Consider the following 27,965-nt stretch of genomic DNA (forward strand, 5'->3'; position numbering starts at 1 on the left):
TAAAGAAAAATATTTTCAAACTTGAGCACATGCAGAAGTGGAGCTAGTATAAGTAGGAGGCTCTAACATATGAGACACTACTACTTGGTAATTTAAACCCTCAACATTACATAATTTATTTATGTACATAATCTAGGGGTCCCGGTAGTACAGTCGAGTTTGTTCCTGACTCACAATCGAGAATTCCGGGTTTGAATCCCGGGCGGAATAGAAATGCTTGGGCACATTTCCTTTTACCTAATGCCTCTGTTCACCTAGCAGTGAGTAGGTACAGTGGAACGTCTATTAACGAGTTTAATCTGTTCTGGCACCGAGCTCGTTACCTGGAAAACTCATCTTTGGAAACAAATTTCCCCATTTAAAATAAAGGAAATAAATTTAATCTGTTCCACTCCCAAAAACATCCATACTAGTATGACATTTTTTAATGTAAATATAATACTGCACATGTAATTATAAATGTTTTGTTGTACTGTTTTAATGTTTACTTTACCTTATGAAGAGTAGTTGCTGGCTTGAGGGAGACACTGGGGAGGTGGGAAGGAGGTGAGGGGTTATGGTGTGGAAGGAGAATCCACTTCTGAGTCAGGCGGGCTCTCTCTTCTTGGGATTTTCACCCCACTGGGACCAGGTTGTGGTTCACTATCACTGGCTCTTCTTTTCTCTACTTTTGGAAAGAACTTTTCTATTGACAATTGCTTTTGTCTTTGTTTTAGGATGTCCCTAAAACGAGACAGCAAATTGTCATTAAACATATTCACACACCGGGTTGTCACTACTTGATCAGGGTGATGTCAGTGGAAGAGGCAGCATCCTCCCTTACCTCCTCATTCCCTTACTAAAGGTGTAAATTGTTGATGAGGACTTGCCATACTCCCTTGTGAGATCAATCACACAGACACCACACTCATACTTTGCTATAATTTCCTTCTTCAAATCCACAGTAATTGTATCTTTCTTCCTCTTGACAACACTATCTTTAGCAAGCAGCTTCTTTGGAGACATCGTGTGTTACAAATTGTAATCGCAAAACCACTAAAAACCCAAAGAAAAGTGCAAATAAATCCAGAGGGATGCTTGTCGTGTGAGATACAACAACAACACTGGCATCGGAGGCGTCCGAGAATTTGTGAGAACCCGCGAGATGCTAGGAAGCACCATGTGGTTTCGCTCGTTAATAGAGGCGAGCTCGTCAATAGAGACAAATTTGCTGCGAGTGACTTGCTCGTTATTGGAAAAACTCGTTAATAGAGCCACTCGTTAATCGAGGTTCCACTGTACTCAGGAGTTAGTCAGCTTGTTGTGGGGTTGCATCCTGGGCGGGGTCAGTAATTGGTCTCCTTGGACCTCGATAAAAGCCAAACATGTATGAATACACTCTGGCTTTCTGTCCCCCTGACACAATGAATTAAATAATTTGATTTGGCTAAGTTCAGAGTCCAAATATCTTTTAGCCTTAAAACACTGACAATACACTGGGTTGTTTTTCTAAGATGATAGATTTTGTGTATAAACCATATATATTATCCACTCTATTCTTATTTATGTATTTATTACCCAATTCATGTTTTCATATAATGGTGTTCTGTGCCTTCTTTATGGTGGGAGTAGTCCTTGTATAGGATATCTCTTAACAATACTGTATTATATTTTGTTCTTAAAGTTGTAAATTTTGCAGGTGGGAAGCCGTGTGAATTCCATTCTTTTTGCCGCATTGGATCAGGCTACACAGCCTCAGAGCTTAGTGATTTAGTGGACAAACTTAGTCCCCATACCAGAGTTAGCCAACCTCGAAATGTTCTTGTATCCAGAGAAAAGCCCGATGTATGGATTGATCCTGTCAAGTCTTACGTTGTACAGGTCAGTTAATTTTACAATTTCTGTTAGTCAGATGCATATTCTATTTATGAACATCAGAATAATGGAACCTGCAGAAAGCCACTTGGCCTATGCAACACTGCTTCTAATTACAGTGCATCCTTGATTCGGCAAACTATTTGGAACCAACCCCAATACATTGGAGTAAGGGATTCGTTGCAACCAAAGATGCCTCCAGGAGACATTTATGTAATGCATTTTCTGTGGGGAGCCCCTACGGCTCCCTGGAGCTTATCGGGCTAATGTATGTTATGTTAGACCGGGACATTAGCTAAGGAGTTCAGACCTACCAGGGACCAGCGCCAGAACCTGGCCCCTTCAGAGAGGTTTCAGGGAGCAATGGCCCTGGAAAACCCCATATGGTTGGGGGTTTTCCTTATCTGCCATCGACCGGGGTTAGGCACCCAGAAAGGTAGGCGTAACAAAACAAACCCCACATGGTAAGAAACTACAACAAAAACCGAACAGAGAGGTAGAAAACTCCCTACAATCCCAAGGAAACGAGCAAACAAGCAAACATCACACTTTACTGCCGCGCCGATCGTCCGCGCAGCCCTCCCCACCCCGGGAGGGGGAGGGGGGAGCCCCGGACCTACCGCGCCGGCTGCCAAGCTCCAGTTCGTTCGCTAATGTCAACCGGGATTGACGCTTCTCTGGCCTCAGTTTCCTAGGCGGTGTTTGCCTTGTGTGGCGTTCACTGCCGTGTGTTGTGGTGTGCGGTGGCCAGGAGTACTTCATCAGGGCTTGGAGGACGGCTCTGCCCCGGGGCCTCTGTTGTTGGTTCCCGGGGCTGTGGGGGTTGCCTGCTAGCAGTTCTGGAGCGGTTTTGCCCATTCAGGGGTTTTTCTGCTGTTGGGCGGCGTTTTTCGCCCTTCCAGTCTGCTAGCTTCCCACATTTGCTGGCGTGTTTTTGTGTATTTAGCGTCAGTCACAGCCCCTGCTGGCGGCCATTTTCGTCTGCCGGTTTCACGGCGTGGCCACCAGGGCGGCGTTGCGGTTTGTTTACATGCGTCTGGGTGTGCGAGCGAGCGTCTCTGGTGAGTTTTCAAAAAATTTTCAGAATTTTTGTTCTCCTGTTGTCGTTTCTTTGTTTTTCTGGTGTTTTCTTGCCGTTGCCTGTTCCTCTGGGAACGTTTGGGTGTTGATTTTGGGTCTGAGCCTATGGGTTTAGGCTCAGTGCCCCTGGCTGGTATGCTTGCTCCCACACCTTGCCCCTCGGTTTTCGGTCTGTTGGGACCGTTTTCCCAGGGTGTTCTGCTGGGGTCTGTGCTTTGCCTTTCAGTGGTGTTCTCCGCCGGCAAATGTGGTGGTTGGGCTCCCCCTGGTTCGATTCTGGGTTCCTTTGGGTTCCTTGGTTTCGTTCTGGAGGTTTCTTCCTCTTGGGCCCCCTTTTGTGGGTTCAGGGGACTTTGTTTCCTCGTGTGCCCCGGTTCTGCCTTTTGGGGTTCCGGGGTCTTCCTGGCTTGCAGGCTGAGCTTTTTGGGTCTTGGCACATGTTGTGGTTGTGCTGGGACTTTGTGGTTTTGCTGTCGAGGTGGGCCTTTTGATGCAGTTTTGTGCCTTCTTTGCCTGGCCGGCGTAGTGCTCTCTGCCACTAGTCGGCGGCTTGTGCTTTTACAATATTTGTCTTCACCTAGTTGTGCTTGTGGGGGTTGAGCTCTGGCTCCTTGGTCCTGCCTCTCAACCGTCCATCAACAGGTAATTACCTAAGTGTAATTACCTAAGTGTAGTTACAGGATGAGAGCTACGCTCGTGGTGTCCCGTCTTCCCAGCACTCTTTGTCATATAACGCTTTGAAACTACTGACGGTCTTGGCCTCCACCACCTTCTCACTTAACTTGTTCCAACCGTCTACCACTCTATTTGCGAAGGTGAATTTTCTTATATTTCTTCGGCATCTGTGTTTAGCTAGTTTAAATCTATGACCTCTTGTTCTTGAAGTTCCAGGTCTCAGGAAGTCTTCCCTGTCGATTTTATCAATTCCTGTTACTATTTTGTACGTAGTGATCATATCACCTCTTTTTATTCTGTCTTCTAGTTTTGGCATATTTAATGCTTCTAACCTCTCCTCGTAGCTCTTGCCCTTCAGTTCTGGGAGCCACTTAGTAGCATGTCTTTGCACCTTTTCCAGTTTGTTGATGTGCTTCTTAAGATATGGGCACCACACAACAGCTGCATATTCTAGCTTTGGCCTAACAAAAGTCATGAACAATTTCTTTAGTATATCGCCATCCATGTATTTAAATGCAATTCTGAAGTTAGAAAGCATTGCATAGGCTCCTTGCACAATATTCTTTATGTGGTCCTCAGGTGATAGTTTTCTATCTAGAACCACTCCTAGATCTCTTTCTTTATCAGAATTCTTTAAAGATTTCTCACATAATATATAGGTTGTGTGGGGTCTATGTTCTCCTATTCCACATTCCATAACATGACATTTATTAACATTAAATTCCATTTGCCAAGTGGTGCTCCATATACTTATTTTGTCCAGGTCTTCTTGAAGGGCATGACAATCATCTAAATTTCTTATCCTTCCTATTATCTTAGCATCATCAGCAAACATGTTCATATAATTCTGTATACCAACTGGTAGATCATTTATGTACACAATAAACATCACTGGTGCAAGAACTGAACCCTGTGGTACTCCACTTGTGACATTTCTCCATTCCGATACATTGCCTCTGATTACTGCCCTCATTTTTCTATCAGTCAGAAAATTTTTCATCCATGATAGAAGCTTACCTGTCACCCCTCCAATATTTTCCAGTTTCCAGAACAACCTCTTATGTGGAACTCTGTCGAAAGCCTTTTTTAGGTCCAGATAGATGCAGTCAACCCAACCATCTCTTTCCTGTAATATCTCTGTGGCTCGATCATAGAAACTGAGTAAATTCGATACACAGGATCTTCCAGATCGAAAACCATACTGTCTGTCTGATATTATATCATTTCTCTCCAGGTGTTCTACCCATTTAGTTTTGATTAGCTTTTCCAATACTTTCACTATTACACTTGTCAATGATACAGGTCTATAATTGAGGGGGTCTTCCCTGCTGCCACTTTTGTAGATTGGAACTATGTTAGCCTGTTTCCACACGTCTGCTACGATTCCTGTACACAGGGATGCTTGAAAGATCAGGTGAAGTGGAATGCTGAGTTCAGATGCACATTCTCTCAGAACCCATGGTGAAACGCCATCTGGGCCAGCTGCTTTGTTCTTCCTGAGCTCCTTTAGCATATTTTCCACTTCATCTCTAGACACCTCTATCCGCTCTATGTTGTTCTCTGGAATTCTTATTGTGTCTGGTTCTCTGAAGATTTCATTTTGTACAAACACACTTTGGAACTTTTCATTTAATGTTTCACACATTTCCTTTTCATTTTCCGTGAATCTGTTTCCCATTTTCAACCTCTGGATATTATCCTTTACCTGCAACGTGTTGTTTATGAATTTGTAGAATAGGCCCGGTTCTGTTTTACATTTATCTGCTATCCCTTTTTCAAAATTTCTTTCTGCCTCTCTCCTTACTGCTGTATAGTTGTTTCTCGCATCTTTGTATCGCTGGTATGTTTGGGGGTTTGGCCTCTTCCTATACTGATTCCATTTTTGTGTCTTTTGGTCTCTTGCCCTCTCACAATTTCTGTCGAACCAATCCTGTTTTCTGGCCCTGCATCTCTGTTTTGGTATGAATGTTTGTGTGCCTTCCTCGTATAGTTTTAAAAATTTGGCATACATTTCATTTACTTCCCTGCCTAGCAACAATTCTGTCCAATTACACTCATTAAAAAAATTTCGAAGTTCCCCATAGTTGCCTCTCCTTAAATCGAGTTTATCAACTGTTTCAATGTCCCCATTTTCTTCTAGATGATATCTTAAAGCATATTTAATGTCCAACAGGACGTGATCACTCTTTCCCAAGGGAGGAAGGTACTGGATGTCAAAAATCTCTTCTTCTTTCCTGGTGAATACTAGATCCAGTACTGACGGTACATCTCCTTCCCTCATTCTTGTGGCTTGCTTTATGTGTTGATACAAGAATGTCTCCAGAATGAGGTTCACAAATCTGCATGTCCAAAAGTCCTCCGTTCTTGCTTCATAGGCCTCCCAGTCTATTGCTCTAAAGTTGAAGTCCCCCAGTATCAACAGTCGTGATTTATCTTTATCTGCTTGTACAATAATATCTCTCATGACCATTATGAGGCCCTCTCGTTTGTCATCCAGTTCTTCCTTTGTCCATGTGTTGCTTGCTGGTGGGCTGTATGTATTTACAATTATCAGCTTATCATCCTGATTCCAGACCTGCAATGCCATTATGTCAATATCTCGAGGGTTTTCAAATATTAACTCTTTTACCTTCAGGTGTTTTTTCACCAGTACAGCCACTCCTCCTCCCTTCCTATTTTTCCTGTCACGTCTCCAAACTGAATAGCCTCTTGGGAATACGACTTCATTTATTATATTTCCTTCAAGTTTCGTCTCTGATAATGCGACTAAATCTGGGACCCTAAGCTGGATTATATCTTGCAACTCCAAAGTTTTTGACCTCACTCCATCTATGTTGGTATATACAATTTTCAGGAACATGTTCCCTTTTCCTTTGCTCTTTACTCCCCCTTCCACTACTGATCTTGTTGCTTTGTTTTTATGTACCATTTCACAAGCTTTCCAGTCCCTGTCACTTTGTAAAAAAAAGAATTTCTGTCTTCTTCATTTCTATCCCCATTTAGACGTTTTGCCTCAATTAGGTTCATTTTTAGCTTTTCTCTGTCTTCCTTGGAGAGGTCTTGTCTTATTGACCAAGATTTGCCAACCTCATCACTCTGCAGTTTCCTGGCATTTCTTAGCACTTCCATCATGTTTTTCACTCCATTAAATGTCACCCTTAAGGGGCGGTTCTTTTCTTTCTCATATTTTCCTATTCTTCTAAAATCACAGACATTTTCCTTTGAGCCTTCTCCTAAACCTACTATTTTCTCCATGATTTTCATCTCTTCTGCCGCTCGGTCCACCCTAGATGAAATTTCCTTCTCTAAACATCCAAAAATGATTATGGACTTAGTTCTATCTGCAGTGTTTTGTACCAGTTTACTGTTGGTAACCAGTTCTTTCCTAATTGCTTGCCTAATTTCTGCTTCTTGTTGGTCATTTCTGGTTTTGACTTCCGAACACACTTCTTTGATAGTCTCTTTTTCTTTTACAACTTCAGCATATGTCGCTTTTATTTCTTCTTTATACTTTTCTAGTTCTTTATTCACCTCCTCTATGTGAGTTGTCAGTGAAGTTTCCAGTTGGAGATCCTTACCTAACTCTATGTTAGCCCTTAGGCTTGCTTGGAGTTGTTCACCATATGAGTCTATTTTCTTGTTTATTTCTTCAAAGTCACCACACTTCACTTTCCATGCCTCATTTTCTTTCACTAGTTCCTTGATTTGCTCCTCCTGATTTGTTACCTTGTCTGTTATCTTGAGATGATTTCTTGAGATGATTTCGGGGCTTTAGTGTCCCCGCGGCCCGGTCCTCGACCAGGCCTCCACCCCCAGGAAGCAGCCCGTGACAGCTGACTAACACCCAGGTACCTATTTACTGCTAGGTAACAGGGGCATTCAGGGTGAAAGAAACTTTGCCCATTTGTTTCTGCCTCGTGCGGGAATCGAACCCGCGCCACAGAATTACGAGTCCTGCACGCTATCCACCAGGCTACGAGGCCCCCAGTAATAATCTTACCTTGCCTTATTAATGCAGTAATCTTATCTTACCTTATTAATGCAGTAATAATCTTACCTTGTTGAAGCATACTCCCTTTTAGAGTGCAAAGCTCACTCCAAAGAGCTCCATTGTCCTCTTCCAATTTAAGCACTTTTTCTTCATACTTCATTTGCATATCCTCAATTATCTCTAACCTGCCAAGAACACCTCCTTTCCTTATATCTTGTGTTGAGAATCCTTTGAAACCATCATCTGATGGTGTGTTTACGGTTCCTGTGCCTCTTGGGCTCTGTCATGTTTACATGTGACATTGTATGGGGGTCAGTCTCGTTACTTGTGTGAGGAGTCGCCACATTACTTCCTAGTGCTTTCCCGTTCCCATTCTGACACTATAAAAAAAAAAAAAAAAAAAAAAAAAAATTCTATCTGTGGCTCTTTTGGGTACTTGGTTTCCACCTGTGTCCCCTAGTGCGTGTGCCCCTTGTGTTACATAGCCTGTCCTTATCAGCCCTGTCGATTCCCTTGGGTATCTTGAATGTGGTGATCAGGTCGCCCCTCACTTCATCTTCCAGCGAAGTGTGGTTTCATTCCCGTAGTCTCTCCTCATGACTTCGGTAGTGTACTTTTTCTTTCGGAAGGGGTTCTGTTCCCTTCTCTGTTGACTGGGCGCTGGGGGAGCAGCTTGCTCTGTTGCCTCTCGCTTGGTCCCGCTGTTGGTGGGCGCTTTGGGTTGTCTTCCGGCCTCTGCTGGCGTCGGAGGACGGCTTCTCCCCCTTGGAGGGGGGGGGGTTCAGAGCTGGCGGGGTGGGCTTCTTCCCCTGCGCTTCGTCATTTCCTCTTCGTGGGTGCGTGGGGCGTGGTCGATCCGCCCCATCCTTCTGGGCTTCCCGTCTGCTCTTTGCAGTCATGAGCTTTTCCCGTCTGCTCTTTGCAGTCATGAGCTTTTCCGGTCTGCAGTTCTTCTGGACTACTTCAGTCTGTGCCCTGGATCCTCTGCCCTCCTCGGAGGACTGTTGTCTCCTGTTCGGATTCTGTTAGGGCCGGGTGCATAGATGGTGGACCTGGACCTCCAGGTCACTTCTTGGCACGTTCCTCTCCAGTTTTTCTGGGGCTAGCACGGTTGGTAATTACCTATGTGTACTTACCTAAGTGTAGTTACAGGATGAGAGCTACTCTCATGGTGTCCCGTCTTCCCAGCACTCTTTGTCATATTATGCTTTGATTATGATTGTCATATTGTCATATGATTGTCATATGTCATAATATGTCTTAATATGATTGTCATATAATGCTTTGGTGGTGGGGCTTCAGGTTTGCTGTTTTTATTGCCTTCCCTGTTTTGTTAAGGGCACTTTGTATACTCTTTGCATCTTTACCGGATCTTAGTGCCCTGTCTGCGTCTGAGATTCGGTGTCTGGCCTACCTCGACGACTGGCTGGAGTGGGCTCCCAGTCAGTCCGCTTGTCTGCTCGCCAGGGGATGGTTCTTTCCAGATCGCTGGGTTTGGTTTCCTGGTGATCTGGAGGTTTTTCCTTCTGTTTCCGTCCCGGGTTCGGACCTGGGCCTTGTTTCAGGCGCTTGGGCCCCTCATTGTCTTCCCTCCAGAAGTGTTACTGCGGCTGTGGTCCCGCCTTTGGCTGTTCAGGTGGGGGTCCCGGGTTGCTCAGAGGTTGCTTGGGCGGTTGTGCGGGAGTTTGCACTTCGGCGTGCTTGTCTGCCCGCGGAGTCGGGTTTGGCTACGGCGTCGGTTGGTTCCTACGGAGACTCCCCTTCCGCCTCTTGCATTCCTTGGGTTCCTCTGGGGATCTGGTGTTGGTGCTGCGTCACCAGCTTCCTCTTTGGGGTTTTCGGGGTTCCGTGCCTTGGCACCTCCCCGAGCCTTCGCTCGATGTGTTCACGGACAGGTCGTCTCTCGGCTGGGGCTTTGTGACCAGTGCTCACCAGGTCGGCCGAGGTTGATGGAGTCTGTCTGTCCGTCGGGCTCACAGCCCGGTTCAGGTGTTCATGGCTGTCTGGTTTGCGCTTCGGAGGGTTTAGGTCACTAGGTACTCTACCATTCAGCTCTGTTTGGACTGTTCTCTGGTGGTTCTTGCCGGAACCACTGGGGGTTTGGTTAACCGTGTGGTTCGTGTCTGGGGTGTGTCCTGCGTCCTGGTGGACAGCTGTCTCGGTTCATTCCTCTTCGTGGGTTGGCCAGTCGTCGCCGATTCCTTTTGTTGGCTCTGTTGGGCTTATGGACTCCTGGCCATGGACGTCTTCGGGTCGGTGTGGTCTAGGCGTCGCCCGTTTTGTGGCGCCCTTCCCACCTGTGAGGACTTCACGGTGGAGGCTTTCGGCAGGCCTGGTCGAGGTGGGGGGTACCTGTCCCTCTTCTCCCGGTCCAGCTGTTGCTTCGGGTTCTGGCTCGGTTGCAGCCCATTCCCACGAGAACAGTCCTTATGGTTCCATGGTGGCTGGCCCGGCCTTCTTTTCAGACGCTGCTTGATAGGTGTCCGTACCCGGGGCGTTTTTCCTGAGGCTTCGCCTCTTTCAGCAGGCCGAATCGGTCCTGTCCGTGCCTGGTTCGGCCTTCTCTTTGGCTCTTCGCGTCTGGTATTTTGACGCAGGTATCACCATCTCTATGGTGTTCTGGTGGCTTTGTTGACGGTGTCCCACCTGCGAGCTTCGTCTTGGAGACAGTATGACGTTTCTTACGTTATCTCGCGTTTTGTTTCCCCTCCGGCCTGCTCATGAGTCGCCTGAGCCATCCTGGTCTTTGTTCAGGGTGCCTTCTTATCTTCCCCTCAGTTTGTGGTAGCCCCTTCGGTTTCAGTTTCCTCCTCTTTGGTACTGGTGGTAGCTTTATTGGTGTGCAGCCTTTCTCTGTCCTGGCGACGGTCGAGACGGCTGCTTTCCGGAGGGGTTCTTGGGGTATTGGTACTTGTTTGGTTTGGCCGGGGGGTGCGTCCTGTGTTGTCCGGTTGTGCTTTTTGCTGTTGCCGGTGTACCGTGCCTGGGGATGCACTGTGGTTGATCCGGTTCCTTCGTTCCCTGTTTTCAGGGCTCGGGTCTCCCAGGTCGTCCGCAGTGTTTTCCTTCTTCCAGCCTGCAGTCTGTCTTTGCGCCCGTGCTGTTCAGACGTTTGCAGCATTTGCTGCTGTGTTGGTGACGTCTCGGGCTCGTTTCGGGTGCAGGGATTTGTGGGTCGCACAGGTTTTTGGCTGCTGTGACGGAGTTCCCCCCCTTATAATTCTCCCACGCCTGCAGTAAGAGTCATGTCTGCTTTTCCCAAGCGTTCTCTACGTTGCAGGCTACAATTTGATATATGGGAGAGAGTGAAGTGTTCTCGGAGAGCCGAGAAATTTGTGAAATAGTAATATTTTGGCCTGTGGTTTAGGCCCTTTAGGGAGCCAAGATGGCGCTGGCTTCCCTGATCTCCCGCCAAAACCGTGTGACGTCAGTGGCACCGGATTGGTCACCGACAGCAATGTGGCACCGGGAGCCAATGAAAACTTCCCGTGGCAAAAGTGACGTCACGAAGGAAGGGGGTCCAGCCAGCGCGCCGGGCTGGCGCCAGCAGTCAGACACGACACGTCATAGAGGTCGGACGTGCGACGAATGGTCCTGTCAGTTGGACAGTTGTTCCCGCTCCCGTGGATTTACGCGTCACCTAAAGTCCGCCAGTACTCTGAGAAGTCTTCCCTAGTCCATGTGTTGGACCAGAAGAGGGAATTGACGGTTATTTGAGCAACAAGTGCTCCAGTCAGGTACTGTGCCAGTAGCAGTGAAGCTGTGCAGTGACGTATGTTGACGTCTGTGGCAATTCACCAGTTCGTGACAGCGTAGTGGCTGACAGAGCCACTGGGTAGCTGAGGAAGAGAGGACTATTTGGGGAAACCGGACGACTGTAGCTGAGACGTAGGCGACAGCCGTTGCTGGGAGAAGACGACGGCCAGGAGACCGACTCCAACCTTCAGGAAGTGAAGGAGGAGGACGGACCTGCAGTGAGGAGGCACGGAGACGACGCGCTAAACGGTGGGACGACGAGAGGCTCTGGTAGGACACGACGACGTGTAGTGTGGGAGCGTTCCCGACACGAGGACCAGGAGCTACATCTCGACTCTCATCGGAGGATAGGGTGAAGTAGGTGGTTCTAGTTCCCTCCCCATTCCCCTTTAGTTAGCTATGTTATTCGGCTATATTTTCTAGCCTGAGGATTTTATATGTCGTGAGCAAGTCTCACCCATGTCATGGTAAAGCACCAGTGTGCTAGACAGTACTATCAAGAGTACTTGTAATATTCATGTTGATTATTGGTGTGTACAGGCACCAGGAACCAGTGATAAATTTACTGTGTTGTGTATATCTTTCTATAGATTTTGATATGAACATATAGTGGTAAATTATATATAATATTATGCCAGTATTTGGAGGTTAGGCTATGTGCCCAGAAACTATTTATTTTCCATGTATTGATGATTGATTTATATACCATATATATGTCTATGTTCATTCAGTGAATAATCATTTGTGAGTATAGTGAATTATTGCGTTATCGCCCACGAGAGAAAGTATTGAAAACTCCAGTGTTAATAGTTCTTAATATATTGCTGAGTGAAGAACAATGTAAAGCCATTACAGTGAATCATTATAGCATTTATTGTAGAAAAGACTGTTTGAGCCTGAGTACAGTGTAACCAAGTGATACGTGTTGTAGTAGCCAATATCGTGTGTGCGAGTTCATAGTAATATTGAAGAATTTAATGAAACAGCACGCGTGAATCTAGAAAACAAGCAAAGAGCTTCCGCGCGGAAAGGCCACGCGATGAGCTGGTTTTTGACACTTGATGATGGGGGGGGGAGATGTTGCCCCCTGATGATCGCATAATATCCGTGGGAATTACCAGCCGCGTCAGGATCAGTTGATTTATTTGTTATTGTTTGGCCTTGTGACATCTTTCATACATTTTAAGTAAAATACAAAATTATCTTTGTTTTTTTTATCATCCCCTCCATTGATCTTGTGGCTATACTACACCTGTAAGCATAGAGTGATAACAATAAGTACCTGCCTGATTCCTGATCTTTGAGTGTGACCTTGCCAAGGCTACCACTGAATACACCAGTCCACTGATGGTGTTACTGGCCACCTTAAAACACCAGTTGGCGACCTTGTGGGTAACCGTAGAGCCTTATTGTTGGGGAGGGCACACGACAGTCGATGTGAACGAGTCGTGTTCTCACTCTTTCTTAATAAGAGGCCGTTAAGATTGACTGGGAGACTCTCCTGGCGTGCAGTGGCGCCGTGAGGATCGAGGGAAGACCCGCAGGGCTACGGTGAGTTACCTTGAGCATAACTATTGCTCACCCCAGAGTAAGGGTAGAGAATAATAGAGAGGAGAAACCCCAACACCGCCCATCCATATGTGCGTCTGTTCTTGGGCGTTCTTGTTGCCTTGGGTCGCAGGTTTGCGACCGGTTGTCTTGGCTTTGCGTTGCAGAGTTTGTGGCGGCCGCCTCCCGGGTTAGCCCTTTCTTTTCCTTCTCTTTGGGTATGAAGCTCCAGGGAGCCGTAGGGGCTCCCCACAGAAAACCAGCGTTGAATGTAATGAAACGCCATTTTCTGGGTGAGCCCCGGAGGCTCCCTGGAAACCCTCCCTCCCACCGTTCGGCGGGTTTTTTCGCGTTGGTTGAAGCTTAGCTTCCGAACTGGAGCTTGGCAGCCGGCGCGGTAGGTCCGGGGCTCCCCCCTCCCCCTCCCGGGGTGGGGAGGGCTGCACGGACGATCGGCGCGGCAGTAAAGTGTGATGTTTGCTTGTTTGCTTGTTTCCTTGGGATTGTAGGGAGTTTTCTACCTCTCTGTTTGTTTTTTGTTGTAGTTTCTTACCATGTGGGGTTTGTTTTGTTACGCCTACCTTTCTGGGTGCCTAACCCCGGTCGATGGCAGATAAGGAAAACCCCCAACCATATGGGGTTTTCCAGGGCCATTGCTCCCTGAAACCTCTCTGAAGGGGCCAGGTTCTGGCGCTGGTCCCTGGTAGGTCTGAACTCCTTAGCTAATGTCCCGGTCTAACATAACATACATTAGCCCGATAAGCTCCAGGGAGCCTCCGGGGCTCACCCAGAAAATGGCGTTTCATTACATTCAACGCTGGTTTTTTTAGTAATATAAATCAAGTATAATTCATTGTTATATCCAGTACAGGGGTACCTCGGTTTAAGAGTTTAATCTGTTCCTGCAGACAGCTCGTATTCTGAAAACTCGTAAACTGAAGCTAATTTCCCCATAAGAAATAATGGGAAATTAATTAATCTGTTTCTGACTACCCAAAAACCTCACTTCAAACTAAATTTTATACCTAATTCATCTTAATAAACCTACAAAGCTATGTTCAAGTTATTACTTACCCTTGCTGATGAGTCCTGTAGGCGTATGGAAGATGGTGAGGAGGGGGGACGAGGAGAGGTGTTATTGTTTGGAAGGGGAGTCCCCTTCCATTATAACATCAGGCAGTGAGGACCTCTCTGGGGTGCATTCTCTGGCACGTTTTGCCTGCATACCACTAGGTCCTGGTTGTCACTCAACTGCTCGATTTTCTCACAATAAATCTGTCCATGGAAGATTGTTTTTCCCTTCTTCACAAGATGTCTCTGTAGTGTGGCATCACATTGTCATTGAAAAGATTAATGCAACACCCTACTACAGCTTTCTCTGGGCGAGTCTTTTCAATAAAAGTTTGCATTTCTTCCCACATCTGACACCACTTCTTAATGTCTGCAGAAGGGACATTCGCTACTGCCTCATCCTCCTCCACTGGAGAAACGTCCTCAGCTGGGTCTTCTTGCGGTTTCTTTTGAAGGGCTTGGAGTTCTTCGGTGGTCAGTTCTTCATAATTTACAGGCTCAAACCCCTCAAAGTCTTGTCGCCGGTTGGGCTACTTCTCGCCGGTTGGGCTACTTCTCGCCGGTTGGGCTACTTCTCGCCTTGTTGGGCTACTTTTCTTTCGTGTCCTTCGCATGCACCGTGGGAGTTTGTTTTGGTTCCGGGCGGTGTGCACACGTGTTGGTGTTCTGCGTCCATTTTCTCTTGGGGGGGCTTCGCCTCTTGCTCTTTTCTTTCTCCAGTCCGTGCCCTGTTTGCTTTGGGGGTGTTCTGGAGTGCCGCTGTGGAGAAGTCACAAGGTTTTTCCCTGCATTTTAGGGTGGGGAGCCTCCTTCGCTGCTCCCCTCCTCCTCTCCGGCATGGGCGCCCTGGCCGCCTCCGGCAGCTACGTTCTCATGGGCTTGCGTCGTGGCCCTTCAGCGCCTATGTTCCGCAGGTGAGTTGGTGTGGTCTGGCATCTCCTTCGTCCTGACGCTGTTTTTGTTTTTTGAAGTAGGAATGGGTGTACATACGTACTTGAGAACGTGGACCGTACCAACCGAGGTGCCTACTGCAGGGCTATTGGCCCATACAGGGCAGCTCTTGTTCTCTCCACCTCATTCCTTCCTCGGTTCACGGGTGACTGCGGGTGGCCTCTTGGCCCTTCCGAGGCGGCTCCTGCCTGTACTCATCCTGCCCCTCTCCTATGCTCTTCTAACCTTGCTTTAGTTTGGGGCCCCGCTTCCACCTTGTTCCACGGTGCAACGGTGGGGGTGCCTGTTCGGTGGTACGTTTTCCTGTGTCGAGGGTGTTTTGTGCTCGCCTCCTTGTGCTTGCTGGATTGGGTTCTGGCTCTATGGTTCTGCCTCTCCCCTGTTGTTCACCTGACGTGCGGATTCTGTGCTTCATGGGCGCTCTCATCTCTGCTCTTGGGGCTGTGTATGGGGTCAGCCCAAGTTGGGCTGCCTAATGTGTTCCTTCAATTGCCTGTTACACTGCACATGTTTCTTCTACCGTCACTGTGGCTCAGTTGGGTACTCGGCTTCCACCTGTGTCCCCTTGTGTGCCCCTCGTGTTGCGATTTATCTTTATCTTCCCTGTCGCTTCCTCGGGGAGTGTGGTGATATTTTGCTGCGGTTTTGGTACTGCGGCTGCGTGTAGGGGTTGGTTGTGGCATTTTGTTCGGCGCTTCCGTGCTCCCTGAGTCGAGGTCGAGGGAGGGGGAAGACGTATCGCACGCGCTCCGTTAAAATCGTGACATTAACCGGGATTCTTAGGACTACTGCCATGGATTACCGATTACAGACATAACAAAGTGCATAGTGACCCGCTGGTAAATTGAAAATAGGCATTAACAATAGAACTTTGTGTTAAATAGAGAATAAACGGGAGACCACGTGTGAGCCAGTGAACGAGGCTTTGTGTACATGCGTGTATTAGGAAAAAAAATAGTGAACGGTGATTCGTGGAACAGTGATGTGGAACGGGTATCACAACAACATATAAGTTGGAAGTGTAGGAAAATCGTGCATAGAATATTATAAATATAGAATACTAGAAATATAGAATAGTGGCAAGAGGCGGCATCAATGGTTATAAATCGGGTAACTGGAAACTGGTGACATCAACCTGGGACAACAAGAGGTCACCTGTACCGACCGGGGGACCAGCTTCGCTACCCTACGCTAAGTACCTGCCATAAAGTTTGAACAAAATAACACATAATATTACAAATATACGGTATACATATAATATTATAAATATTAAACATATAAATATATATACATATAATTTTATAAAGAGTTAAAAGGACTGACATCAACAAGTGATCCATACAGTGAATCTCAAATACAACACAATACATCAGACAATGGAGAGGTGTGGCGAGTGTTCGGGAGTACTGGGAAGACGTAATGCAGGCGTAACGTGCTGCATTTGTAACATAAGATTTCACCTGGGCTGTACAGAATTAGCTCCAGGATGCATAAAAAGGCAAGGAATTTACTGGGTTTGCAAAGATGACAGATTAATGTTAGAGAACATAACTAAACTGATGAAAAACATTCCCGAGTCACAGAGATTATCATTCACAGACAGGCTACCAGTGATATATGCGGACTGGGAAAAGTCAACATTGGATAACGACCAAAACTCAGGAACAGATAGTTTAGAGAACCGCAGCAGTAGTGTGGAGGAGGAGACTATTGTGGTACAAAATAACAGCAATATTGCAGAGCCAGATAATATAAACGATGAGAGCAACAGTGAGACAGAGTGCATAGATGAAGGAATTGGGACGAAAAACGGAGATGGCTCCAATAAAGAGGTAGACAAGACAGTCACAGATATAAATACCTTGAAAAACGCAAAACCGGAACACATTTGCAAATTCTACGCTAAAGGAATACGCAAATATGGAAAATTAGGAGCAAAATGCCATTTTCTGCATCCTCGAAAATGCAGGAACATGTTGGAGAGGGGTACATGCCGTTTTGGAACAGGGTGTAGATACTTCCACCCTAAATTATGTCAATTTTCAATTAGGGACAAAAAATGCTACAATCTTTAGTGTCCGGAATTCCATGTGAGAGGTACAGAGCGTTATAGACGGGAAGATCAATATGACACTACTGGAAATTTTTTAGAGAAAGGCAGAAACAGAGTAGTAAATATAAGAGAGAGGAACAGTCAGATGGAACCACTACAGGATTACAGAGGGGAACAGAGATACCCACAAGACTGGAATTCAAATTATCAACAAGCACACAGGTACTACACCAGACAACACCCGTCCTACTACCAAAACTGGACGAATCACTTCCAAAATGACACACCCTGGACGCAAACACAGTGGCCTCCTTTCCAGAGCCTCAGATATTAACACCAAGTAAGGCTTCCAGCACTTCCACTAACACGATAACATAATTTATATTTGCCAACATCCAGGGTATTAAAACACGCAAATCCAACAAAGTTCCCTTTATAGATGGTCTCCTTCATGAGGCAAATGCAGTGTTTGCAGCCTAACAGAAACCCACACAAAGGACTACCATGATGGTGAAATATGGATCTCAGAGTACAATCTTTTCAGATGTGATAGGAAACACCGGCTTCAGGGTGGGGTCAGCCTCTACATCAAAGACACACTCATCTGTACTGAGCTGCTAAACACCTCAAATGATATGGTGGAAGTGCTGATAATCAAAATAGATATTTTAAATGTAGTTATTGTCCTTGTATATAAGTCACCGGAGGCAAACCCTCAGCAGTTTAAAGACCAAGTAATGAAAATAGAACACTGCTTGGAAAACCTCACAAATCCAGCTCCGAACATCATCCTGCTTGGGGACTTCAACCTACGGCACCTGAAATGGAAGCACCTGGCTAATACAGTAATATCAGAAAGAATACCAGGAAGTAGCCTAAATGAACAGGCACATGCAAATGACCTGCTACGGATGTGCGACAGGTTTGCCTTAAAACAGCAAATAGTAGAACCAACTAGGAAGGAGAACACGCTGGACCTCATTTTCACTAATAATGATGAATTGATCAGGAACATAATGATTACAAATATCTGTTACTCAGATCACAACTTAATTGAAGTTATGACAACCATGGGGAGTAGACCTTCAAAACCAGTCCAGATTCCCGGTGGAGGAGATTTCAGCAAATTCAACTTCAATAATAAACAGATAAACTGGGAGCAAATAAACCAGGACTTCACAGAAATAAACTGGGAAGAACAGCTAGAAAATGCAAACCTGAGCCAGTGCCTGGAAAAAATAAGCTCAGTAGCACTAGAAATATGTTCAAACCGCATACCCCTAAGAAAAAAGAGGAAGAGATGCAGATTGGAACGGGAACGTCGTTCCCTATATAGGCGAAGAAAACGAATCCCGGAACAACTTGAGAGTCGCACCCTATCTCAAGAACGGCGAAGAAGGTTAGGTAGAGAAATAGAAACAATTGAACGGAAGCTACAAGAATCATACAAAACCCAGGAGAGGCAAAGAGAGCAAAAGGCCATCAGTGAAATAGAAAGAAATCCGAAATATTTTTTCTCCTATGCAAAATCAAGATCAAAAACCACATCTAGTATCGGGCCCCTGCAAAAGGGAGATGGAACTTTCACCGATGACAACAAAGAAATGAGCGAGCTACTGAGGACGCAGTACGACTCTGTTTTCAGCGAGCCATTAAACTCACTAAAGATTGATAACCCAAATGAATTTTTCATGGATACAATACCAACATCAAATCATATATCAGACGTCACCCTATCCCCACTGGATTTTGAAGAAGCCATAAACAGTATGCCTATGCACTCTGCACCAGGCCCGGATTCTTGGAACTCCATATTCATAAAGAACTGTAAAAAACCACTATCGCAGGCCCTCCACATTCTGTGGAGACAAAGCCTAGATACTGGCGTTATTCCTGATATACTAAAAACAGCAGAGATAGCACCACTTCATAAAGGAGGAAATAAGGCAGAGGCAAAAAATTACAGACCGATAGCACTAACATTGCACATCATAAAATTTTTTTGAGAGAGTGCTAAGAAGTAAGATCACAAAATACATGGAAGCACAGCATCTCCATAACCCCGGACAACATGGTTTCAGAACAGGGCGCTCTTGCCTGTCGCAGTTGCTGGACCACTATGATATGGCATTAGATGCTATGGAAGACAAACAAAACGCTGATGTAATTTACACAGATTTCGCAAAAGCTTTTGATAAATGTGACCATGGTGTTATTGCACATAAAATGCGTTCAAAAAAAATTACCGGAAAAATAGGCAGATGGATCTACAATTTCCTGACCAACAGAACCCAATGTGTAATAGTCAACAAAATAAAATCCAGCCCATCAACCGTGAAGAGCTCAGTCCCCCAGGGTACTGTGCTTGCTCCAGTACTTTTTCTCATCCTCATATCGGACATAGACAAGAACATAACCTATAGCACTGTATCATCCTTTGCAGATGACACTAGGATCTTCACGAGAGTAGGCAACATAGAGGACACGGCGAACCTCCAGTCAGATGTAGATCAGGTCTTTCTATGGGCTACAGAAAATAATATGGTGTTTAACGAAGATAAGTTCCAGCTCATGCGCTATGGGAAAAATGAAAATATAAAAACGGAAACCACGTACAAAACTCAGGCAAATCATGACATAGAACGAAAAGGCAATGTAAAGGAACTGGGTGTACTCATGTCGGAAGACCTTACCTTTAAAGAACACAATAAAGTAGCCGTCACAACTACAAGAAAAATGACAGGTTGGATAACAAGAACTTTTCACACTAGAGATGCTATACCGATGATGATACTTTTCAAAACGCTTGTGCTCTCTAGAGTGGAGTACTGCTGCACAATGACAGCACCTTTCAAAGCTGGAGAAATTGCTGACCTGGAGAGCGTGCAGAGATCCTTTACTGCTAGAATCCACTCAGTAAAACATCTAAACTATTGGGACCGACTAAAGAGCCTAAAACTGTACTCCCTTGAGCGCAAGCGGGAGAGGTACTGTTATGATCTCAGCCTACAGGAGAAACGAATCTCCCTCCTTGAGAGTTATTCAGCAAGCCTGACCTAACTAGAAGGTCTAGCAAATATTGAGGTGATAACCCATATGAAAAATAGTATGGTGGATTCAATGAGCAGTTTAAGATTATGGGCAGTGAAGAAGGAAACAGGTAAATGACTGGCTAGGATATGTGGACATTTTGCTGGAGGCGTAAGGCTCGCTTCTGAAGGGGCTTTGACCTCACTTGAGGCCAGACATCGCAGGGGAAAAGCCGCGCTCCGTTGAGCTCCCGTCAGAAGGGAACCGCTAGTGATATATCTCGAAGAGAAGAGAAGTGTGTAGACGTGCCAGCTGTGGAACTGAGCTGGGAACGTTGTGGTCTCAAGTCCTGGTCGAAGAAGAGAGTATCAAGCCGGCCAGAGACATTATTGTGGGCCATGGAAGCACCGTGACCAGACGCCGTCAGAGGGAGAAGCGCCCTCGACCAGTTAATCTGTGGTAAGCACGATATACGCCAGTTCAGTGATTGCTTGTAGTTGGTCGTGTGCCCAGCGACAGTAGCGATGTTTATTTATAAGTTAGACATGTTTTAATAAGGCAGAAGGCCTGAAATAAGAGAGTGGAGAGGGAGGAACACGGAGCGACGTCCGTCCCCTCTGAGCTCTGACAGACGACTGAGGGAGCCCGGCTCCTGACGGAGGAAGACCCTCCCAGCGAGTGAGGAACGCCACCGGCGAGGTGGAGTATGGACCCTGGGGAGGAGTCAAAAACGGGGGGAGTCCACTCTCACTGTATGTAGAGGACAGATAGAGGTTGGAGACAAACATATTGTGTGATTATTTTGTTTATGTGTTAAAGGGGAAACAATTTTATTGGAGTGTCGATGGGTTGCAGGTTTGTCTTTTGGGGAAGAAGTTGCTGAGAACTTCGAAGCCAGCATAGATGAAGTAATTGATGAGACTCCAAGGTAGTGAAGCAGAGGACCTCGAGCTGGGAAGAGATGCAGTGAAGAGGAGTGTCACATGCTTCTGTAGAGGTGGTGAAGCACCATAGTTGCTCGAGGAAACTTCATGGTGTAGCAGCCAAGAGAGCTGTGGAGGAACCTAGCAGAAGGGTGAAGCACCTTAGTTGCTCAAGAAAACTTCATGATAGCAGCCTGGAGGAGCTGCAGAGGATCCTGGTAGTGAAGCCCGGAAGAACCTAAAGATATTAGGGTAGTGAACTTCCAGAGGTGGAAGGGGAAGTTCTGGTGGATTACTAGTAGGGAGTTGATAGTGTTTGGTTGTCATTAGCGTGCAAGATGCAGTGAGAGGCGAGTGACTGTTTGCATTCTTATGTCAAGGAGTGTTTTACACTGAAGTTTAGAGTTACAGTCGTAGGCTGGATTACCTACAGATGTATGCGTTCTAGGACTGATAGAGTGATCGATTGATCATTGTTGTGTATCAATGAACATTTATACTGATATATGTTATTGCATGCAAATGCTGATTTTCTTTGTACACATTTATAGATACATATATATATTCTCTTGCTGATGGTGCAACAGTGTATGTAGACTTGATCAACTTGAGGTGGTTGATAGTATCAGGTGGTGAACCAGGAGATAGGATACCACTTGATAAGCTGATGGTAGAGTTCTGGTTGTGTTGGAGAGCAACCTGATTGTAATAGTATAGAGTATAGGATTCATTATTATTATATGTGTGTATGTATCGTGTATGTGCTTTGTCCAGTAAATGTATTCCAATTTGCTGGTGTTTGCCCTTGTCCTAGTGAGGCTTCCCAGGAGGTAGTAAAGAGGGAGAGAGAGAGAAAAAGAACCAAGAACCACTGCTGTGGACAGGGTAGAAGGTAATACTAGTAAGTCAAAGGGGGATTGAGGAGATCATATCACCTAAGGAGAGAGTGGGGAGTCACAGCGGCTCGAGTGGGTGTGTGCACGTGACAACGAGGCTAAGTGTTGGAGCCGCATCCCCTAAACGTGTGACGTTGAGCCCCTCTCCAAGAGCCAGAAGTGCCAAGGATGGTCTCCTAGTGAGGTATAAGCACTCTACCGAGTTGTGGGTTGGGTTGTCCGTAGAGAAGGATCAACGACGACAACACCAACCAACCCACAGACTATAAAAGTACATAATAATTTACACGTGGAAAATATTAGAGGGGCTGGTCCCAAACCTGCGCACAGAAATAACATCACATGAGACCAGAAGACATGGCAGGATGTGCAGAATACCCCTGTTGAAAAACAGAGGTGCAACTGGTACTCTGAGAGAGAACTCTATCAACATCAGAGGTCCGAGACTGTTCAACACGCTTCCACTACACATAAGGGGCATAACTGGCCGACCCCTCCCAGTGTTCAAGAGAGAACTGGATAAGCACCTCCAAAGGATACCTGATCAACCAGGCTGTGACTCATACGTCAGGCTGCGAGCAGCCGCATCCAACAGCCTGGTTGATCAGTCCGGCAACCAGGAGGCCTGGTTGACGACCGGGCCGCGGGGACGCTAAGCCCCTGAAGCACCTCAAGGTAACCTCAAGGTAGGTAACCTCCCTCTCGGGCCCTCCTTCCTTGCCAGTCTTGCTGTGCCGGGCCTGGTTTTTCCACGTTCCTTGGATTTTTTATCCTGTCCTCGTTGTCCTCGCCTCGTTGTGCTGGCTGGGGATGAGCTTGGGGTCTTCGTCTCACCCCTCACCTATCATTCGGTTTCAGTTCAAGTTCCAGAGCCCAGTGGGCTCCCTTCCTTAGTGTTTTTCACGGCTGCCCCGGGTTTTTTCTTGTCGCTGGGGCTTTGGGGGGACAGCTCGGCCCCGGGGCAACAGGGTGGGTTCCCGGGGCTCGGGTGGGGCTAATGTGGGGGGCCTCAGGCCCCGTTGGTCCCCGCCTGGGTTTTTCTACCTCTCTGGGCAGGGCTTGCGGTTTTGTGGAGTGGGGTTTTTCCGTTCCCTTCTCCACACGAGCTTTTTGGGAGTCAGCCCCTCCCTGTGCTCGGTTTCCTTGTCCATTATGACCTTTGCTTCCGTCCTGTCGGTGGGTGCTTTTCTACGGTCTTCGCCCCTTTTTTCCGGGACGGGCCTTCTCCGTCATGTCCCCCTCTTCTTGGGGTTCTGCATGACTTTTGGTCTCGGGTGCGACGGGGTTTTTGTGCCTTCGTCCTTTGTGTTTGCTTCTTTTTGTTCTCGAAGGTTTGAGACAGTTTTGCTCCTTCCCATTTTCTGGTACGTCTGACGTCGTTCGGTGGGGCTTCCCTCCATTCCTTTCTAGGGCTTGTGGATCCTATTCCAGGCAGCTTCTGGGTGTTTGGCCTTCTTGTTCTTTTGTTTATATCTCTTCACTTAGCGCTGTCTCGGCGCTGCTCGTTTTCTTGGGGCGATTTTGCTTATCTTAATGAGTGTCTTTTCGCTCCTGCCCTTCTGCGGGATGTTGGTGCGGGGCAGCTCCTTGTGCGAGTTGCTTCCCTGTCGGCTGCATTTGTGGTATTTTGGTTTTGCTCCTGCGTTTCTTTTCCCTCCTGGGGCTGTCATAGGATTGGCTTGCGGAGGATGTAGAGGCGCTTGGGGCTGTTTCTGGGTCTGGCACCTTGGTTTCTGCTGCTAGCTTTTGGTATCGATGTTCCTTCTGCGCCGTTTCACAGGCTGTCTCGTGTGTTGTTTCACCTCCGGCCTGCTCATGCACTGCCTGTGCTGTCCTGGTCTTTGGACAGGGTGCTCTCCTGTTTTTCTTCTCCTTGGTTGTTGTGGCTCCTTCGGTTCAGGTTTACTTTGCTATGGCTCTCTTTTTCTGTTGGCATTGGGCTCTAGGGGTCGTGTGGCAGAGCTTCATGCTCTTCTCAGGCGCAGTGGTTTTTTGGCTCTTATGGTTGTGGTCATAGGTTTCTTCGTCTGCAGCCGTCTCCCTTTTTCTGGCGAAAGATGTGCCTGCTGCTTTCCGGAGGGGTCCTTGGGTTGTTGTCTCGACTTCATGTTGAGGAGTGGTGCACCGACCGCCTCCCGGGTATATCCCCTTGTTTTCTTGGGTAGTCTTTGGTGAAGTAGCTCCGGGGAACCGTAGGGGCTCCCCCCAGAAAACCAGCGTTGAATGTAATGAAACGCCATTTTCTGGGTGAGTCCCGGAGGCTCCCCGGCACCCTCCCGCCCTCCGGTTGGCGTTTTTTTCGCGGTTTTGATATCCAGCCTCAGAACTGGGATGGGAATCGCCGGTGCGGGGGTCTGGGGCTCCCCTTCCCCCTCCCAAGGAGGGGGGAGCTGCACAGACATGTGGCGCAGCTCGTAATTACCTAAGTGTAATTACCTAAGTGTAGTTACAGGATGAGAGCTACGCTCGTGGTGTCCCGTCTTCCCAGCACTCTTTGTCATATAACGCTTTGAAACTACTGACGGTCTTGGCCTCCACCACCTTCTCACTTAACTTGTTCCAACCGTCTACCACTCTATTTGCGAAGGTGAATTTTCTTATATTTCTTCGGCATCTGTGTTTAGCTAGTTTAAATCTATGACCTCTTGTTCTTGAAATTCCAGGTCTCAGGAAGTCTTCCCTGTCGATTTTATCAATTCCTGTAACTATTTTGTATGTAGTGATCATATCACCTCTTTTTCTTCTGTCTTCTAGTTTTGGCATATTTAATGCTTCTAACCTCTCCTCGTAGCTCTTGCCCTTCAGTTCTGGGAGCCACTTAGTAGCATGTCTTTGCACCTTTTCCAGTTTGTTGATGTGCTTCTTAAGATATGGGCACCACACAACAGCTGCATATTCTAGCTTTGGCCTAACAAAAGTCATGAACAATTTCTTTAGTATATCGCCATCCATGTATTTAAATGCAATTCTGAAGTTAGAAAGCATAGCATAGGCTCCTTGCACAATATTCTTTATGTGGTCCTCAGGTGATAGTTTTCTATCTAGAACCACTCCTAGATCTCTTTCTTTATCAGAATTCTTTAAAGATTTCTCACATAATATATAGGTTGTGTGGGGTCTATGTTCTCCTATTCCACATTCCATAACATGACATTTATTAACATTAAATTCCATTTGCCAAGTGGTGCTCCATATACTTATTTTGTCCAGGTCTTCTTGAAGGGCATGACAGTCATCTAAATTTCTTATCCTTCCTATTATCTTAGCATCATCAGCAAACATGTTCATATAATTCTGTATACCAACTGGTAGATCATTTATGTACACAATAAACATCACTGGTGCAAGAACTGAACCCTGTGGTACTCCACTTGTGACATTTCTCCATTCTGATACATTGCCTCTGATTACTGCCCTCATTTTTCTATCGGTCAGAAAATTTTTCATCCATGATAGAAGCTTACCTGTCACCCCTCCAATGTTTTCCAGTTTCCAGAACAACCTCTTATGTGGAACTCTGTCGAAAGCCTTTTTTAGGTCCAGATAGATGCAGTCAACCCAACCATCTCTTTCCTGTAATATCTCTGTGGCTCGATCATAGAAACTGAGTAAATTCGATACACAGGATCTTCCAGATCGAAAACCATACTGTCTGTCTGATATTATATCATTTCTCTCTAGGTGTTCTACCCATTTAGTTTTGATTAGTTTTTCCAATACTTTCACTATTACACTTGTCAATGATACAGGTCTATAATTGAGGGGGTCTTCCCTGCTGCCACTTTTGTAGATTGGAACTATGTTAGCCTGTTTCCACCCGTCTGCTACGATTCCTGTACACAGGGATGCCTGAAAGATCAGGTGAAGTGGAATGCTGAGCTCAGATGCACATTCTCTCAGAACCCATGGTGAAACGCCATCTGGGTCAGCTGCTTTGTTCTTACCGAGCTCCTTGAGCATTTTTTCCACTTCGTCTCTAGACACCTCTATGTGTTCTATGTTGTTCTCTGGAATTCTTATTGTATCTGGTTCCCTAAAGATTTCATTTTGTACAAACACACTTTGGAACTTTTCGTTTAGTGTTTCACACATTTCCTTTTCATCTTCCGTGAATCTATTTCCCATTTTCAACCTCTGAATATTATCCTTTACCTGCAATTTGTTGTTTATGAATTTATAGAATAGACCTGGTTCTGTTTTACATTTGTCCGCAATCCCTTTTTCAAAATTTCTTTCTGCCTCTCTCCTCACTGCCGTGTAGTTGTTTCTCGCATCTTTGTATCGCTGGTATGTGTGACGTCGTGCTTGTTAGTTCGTTTTTTCGTGGGGAGTTCTGTCCACTCGTTTGTCGATTTTTGTTGTTAACCAGAATAGGGGTTTGTTTTGTGGCACTTACCTTTCTGGGTGCCTGTCCCGGTTGATGGCAGATATAGAATGCTCCAAATCACATTTGCAATTCTATGGGCCATTGTTCCCCGTGCCTCTCTGAGGGGGGCCAGGTTCTGGCTCGTGGTCCCCGGTAGGCCTAGAACTCCACCCACATCGACTGATGCAAAATAGTTAGGGTATCCATATCACCCATGGATAGCTCTGGGGAGCCTCCGGGACTCACCCAGAAAATGGCATTTCATTATTTTTTTTTTTTTTTTCTGGGGGGAGCCCCGTCAGCTTCCCGGAGCTTTACCGGCTGATATGCTAATGTCAGACTTTGGCATCAGTCATGTGTATGGAGTTCTAGGGCCTACCGGGGACCACGGCCAGAACCTGGCCCCCTCAGAGAGGCAAGGGGAGCAATGGCCTATAGAAACCCCCGTGTGGTTGGAAGCATTCTATGTCTGCCATCGACCGGGTCAAGCATCCAGAAAGGTAAGTATTCCAAAACAAACCCCTATTCTGGTGAAAATTGCTACCTAAAGCCGAACTAGTGGATAGAACTCTTCAACTGAAAACAAGGAAACTAGTATGACATCATACGTCACCGCGCCGCTGTCTGCGCAGCTCCCCCCTCCCCGGGAGGGGGAAGGGGGAGCCCCAGACCTCCCACGCCGGCTATCCACCTATCAGTTCGTCGGCTGATGCTATAGGCAACAGTTATGTGCTCCGGCTCCAGTGGTTGTTTCAGCACTGTACCTAGAGTGTGGTGTCTGTTTTCTAGGTGGTGTGTGAGCCGGGAGTGATTCTCCAGGACTCGGGCTGCATGCGCCTAGGGTTCCCTTCCCTAGGTGCCCTGTAAATACTGCCCTTGGGGCTTGGGGCCACCTTCCACAAGTTCCTTGGGTCCTGCCCCTGCTTGGCCGTTTACTGCTTGGTTTTCGGCCACTCTTTGTGTGCTCGGGTGTTCTGTCTCCCTTGTTCGCCTTAGAGTAAGGGGCAGTTTTTGCACTGGTGGGGCGCAGGGTACTGTGCAGCTTGTCTTTACCAATCATAGTGGCCTGCTCTGTTCCGCTTGGGTACGCTGTCCTCTTGCGGGGTTTTCTTTTTCTTTTTGTTTATCTACCTGGTGGGGGGGGGGTCTGCCTTCGTTCTTGCCCCTTGTGTCCCTTGTGTTCTGAGTATTTTCTGGTGGTACCCCCTGCTAGGTCCCCGTGAGTGTACACGTCCCGGGGGTTCAGCTCTTAGAAAGTTGTTTGGTAGCTTTGGGTGCCGGTTAGCAGTACCCTGCCTGGGATTACCTGAGCGCGAGTCCTCTTATAGTAAACGCTCGGGACCGTGGGAAACCACTGGGGGCACGCAAGTCCGATGGATGTGACCCCAGAGTCCCCCCCTCGCTTCCAGCGAGTTTGAGGGTTGCTCTCACCCTTTGTCTCTGGGTGACTCTCTGTTTTGCCTCCGTCTGCTGCCTGTGGGGTCGGTGACACCTTCGACCCGGAGTCCCTGCGAGTTTGGTTGCTCGTTGGGGCTCGGTTACCCAGTTGTGCCGACAAAGCGGGTGCGGGCAGCAGGGGCATTGCACTTGAGCCTTGGTGGTGGCAACGTTCTCGTGGTTTCCTCCCCGGGAGCCCCGGGGCTGCCCCGTTGTAGTTCGTTTTGGGACTTTGGGGTGTTGGTTGCTTCGTTTCCATCCACGCCCCCTTGTCTTTCCCCTGGATCACCCTTCCTGCCTGCATCCGGTTCCTTACCGTCTGTAGGTTCGGGGC

At 46.9% G+C, this 27,965-nt stretch overlaps 1 protein-coding gene across 1 annotated transcript in view; it reads left to right on the forward strand.

Moving 5' to 3' along the window:
- DNAlig4 (DNA ligase 4) overlaps positions 1-27,965 on the forward strand; it is a 594,766-nt gene that overhangs the window by 339,867 nt on the left and 226,934 nt on the right. The window contains exon 12 of the mRNA XM_045745582.2: positions 1,679-1,860. Coding sequence (XP_045601538.2) covers positions 1,679-1,860 — 182 coding nt within the window. The remainder of the gene's footprint in view (positions 1-1,678; positions 1,861-27,965) is intronic.

Source organism: Procambarus clarkii, chromosome 16 (genome assembly GCF_040958095.1).
Source record: "Procambarus clarkii isolate CNS0578487 chromosome 16, FALCON_Pclarkii_2.0, whole genome shotgun sequence".
NCBI classification, from domain to species: domain Eukaryota; kingdom Metazoa; phylum Arthropoda; class Malacostraca; order Decapoda; family Cambaridae; genus Procambarus; species Procambarus clarkii.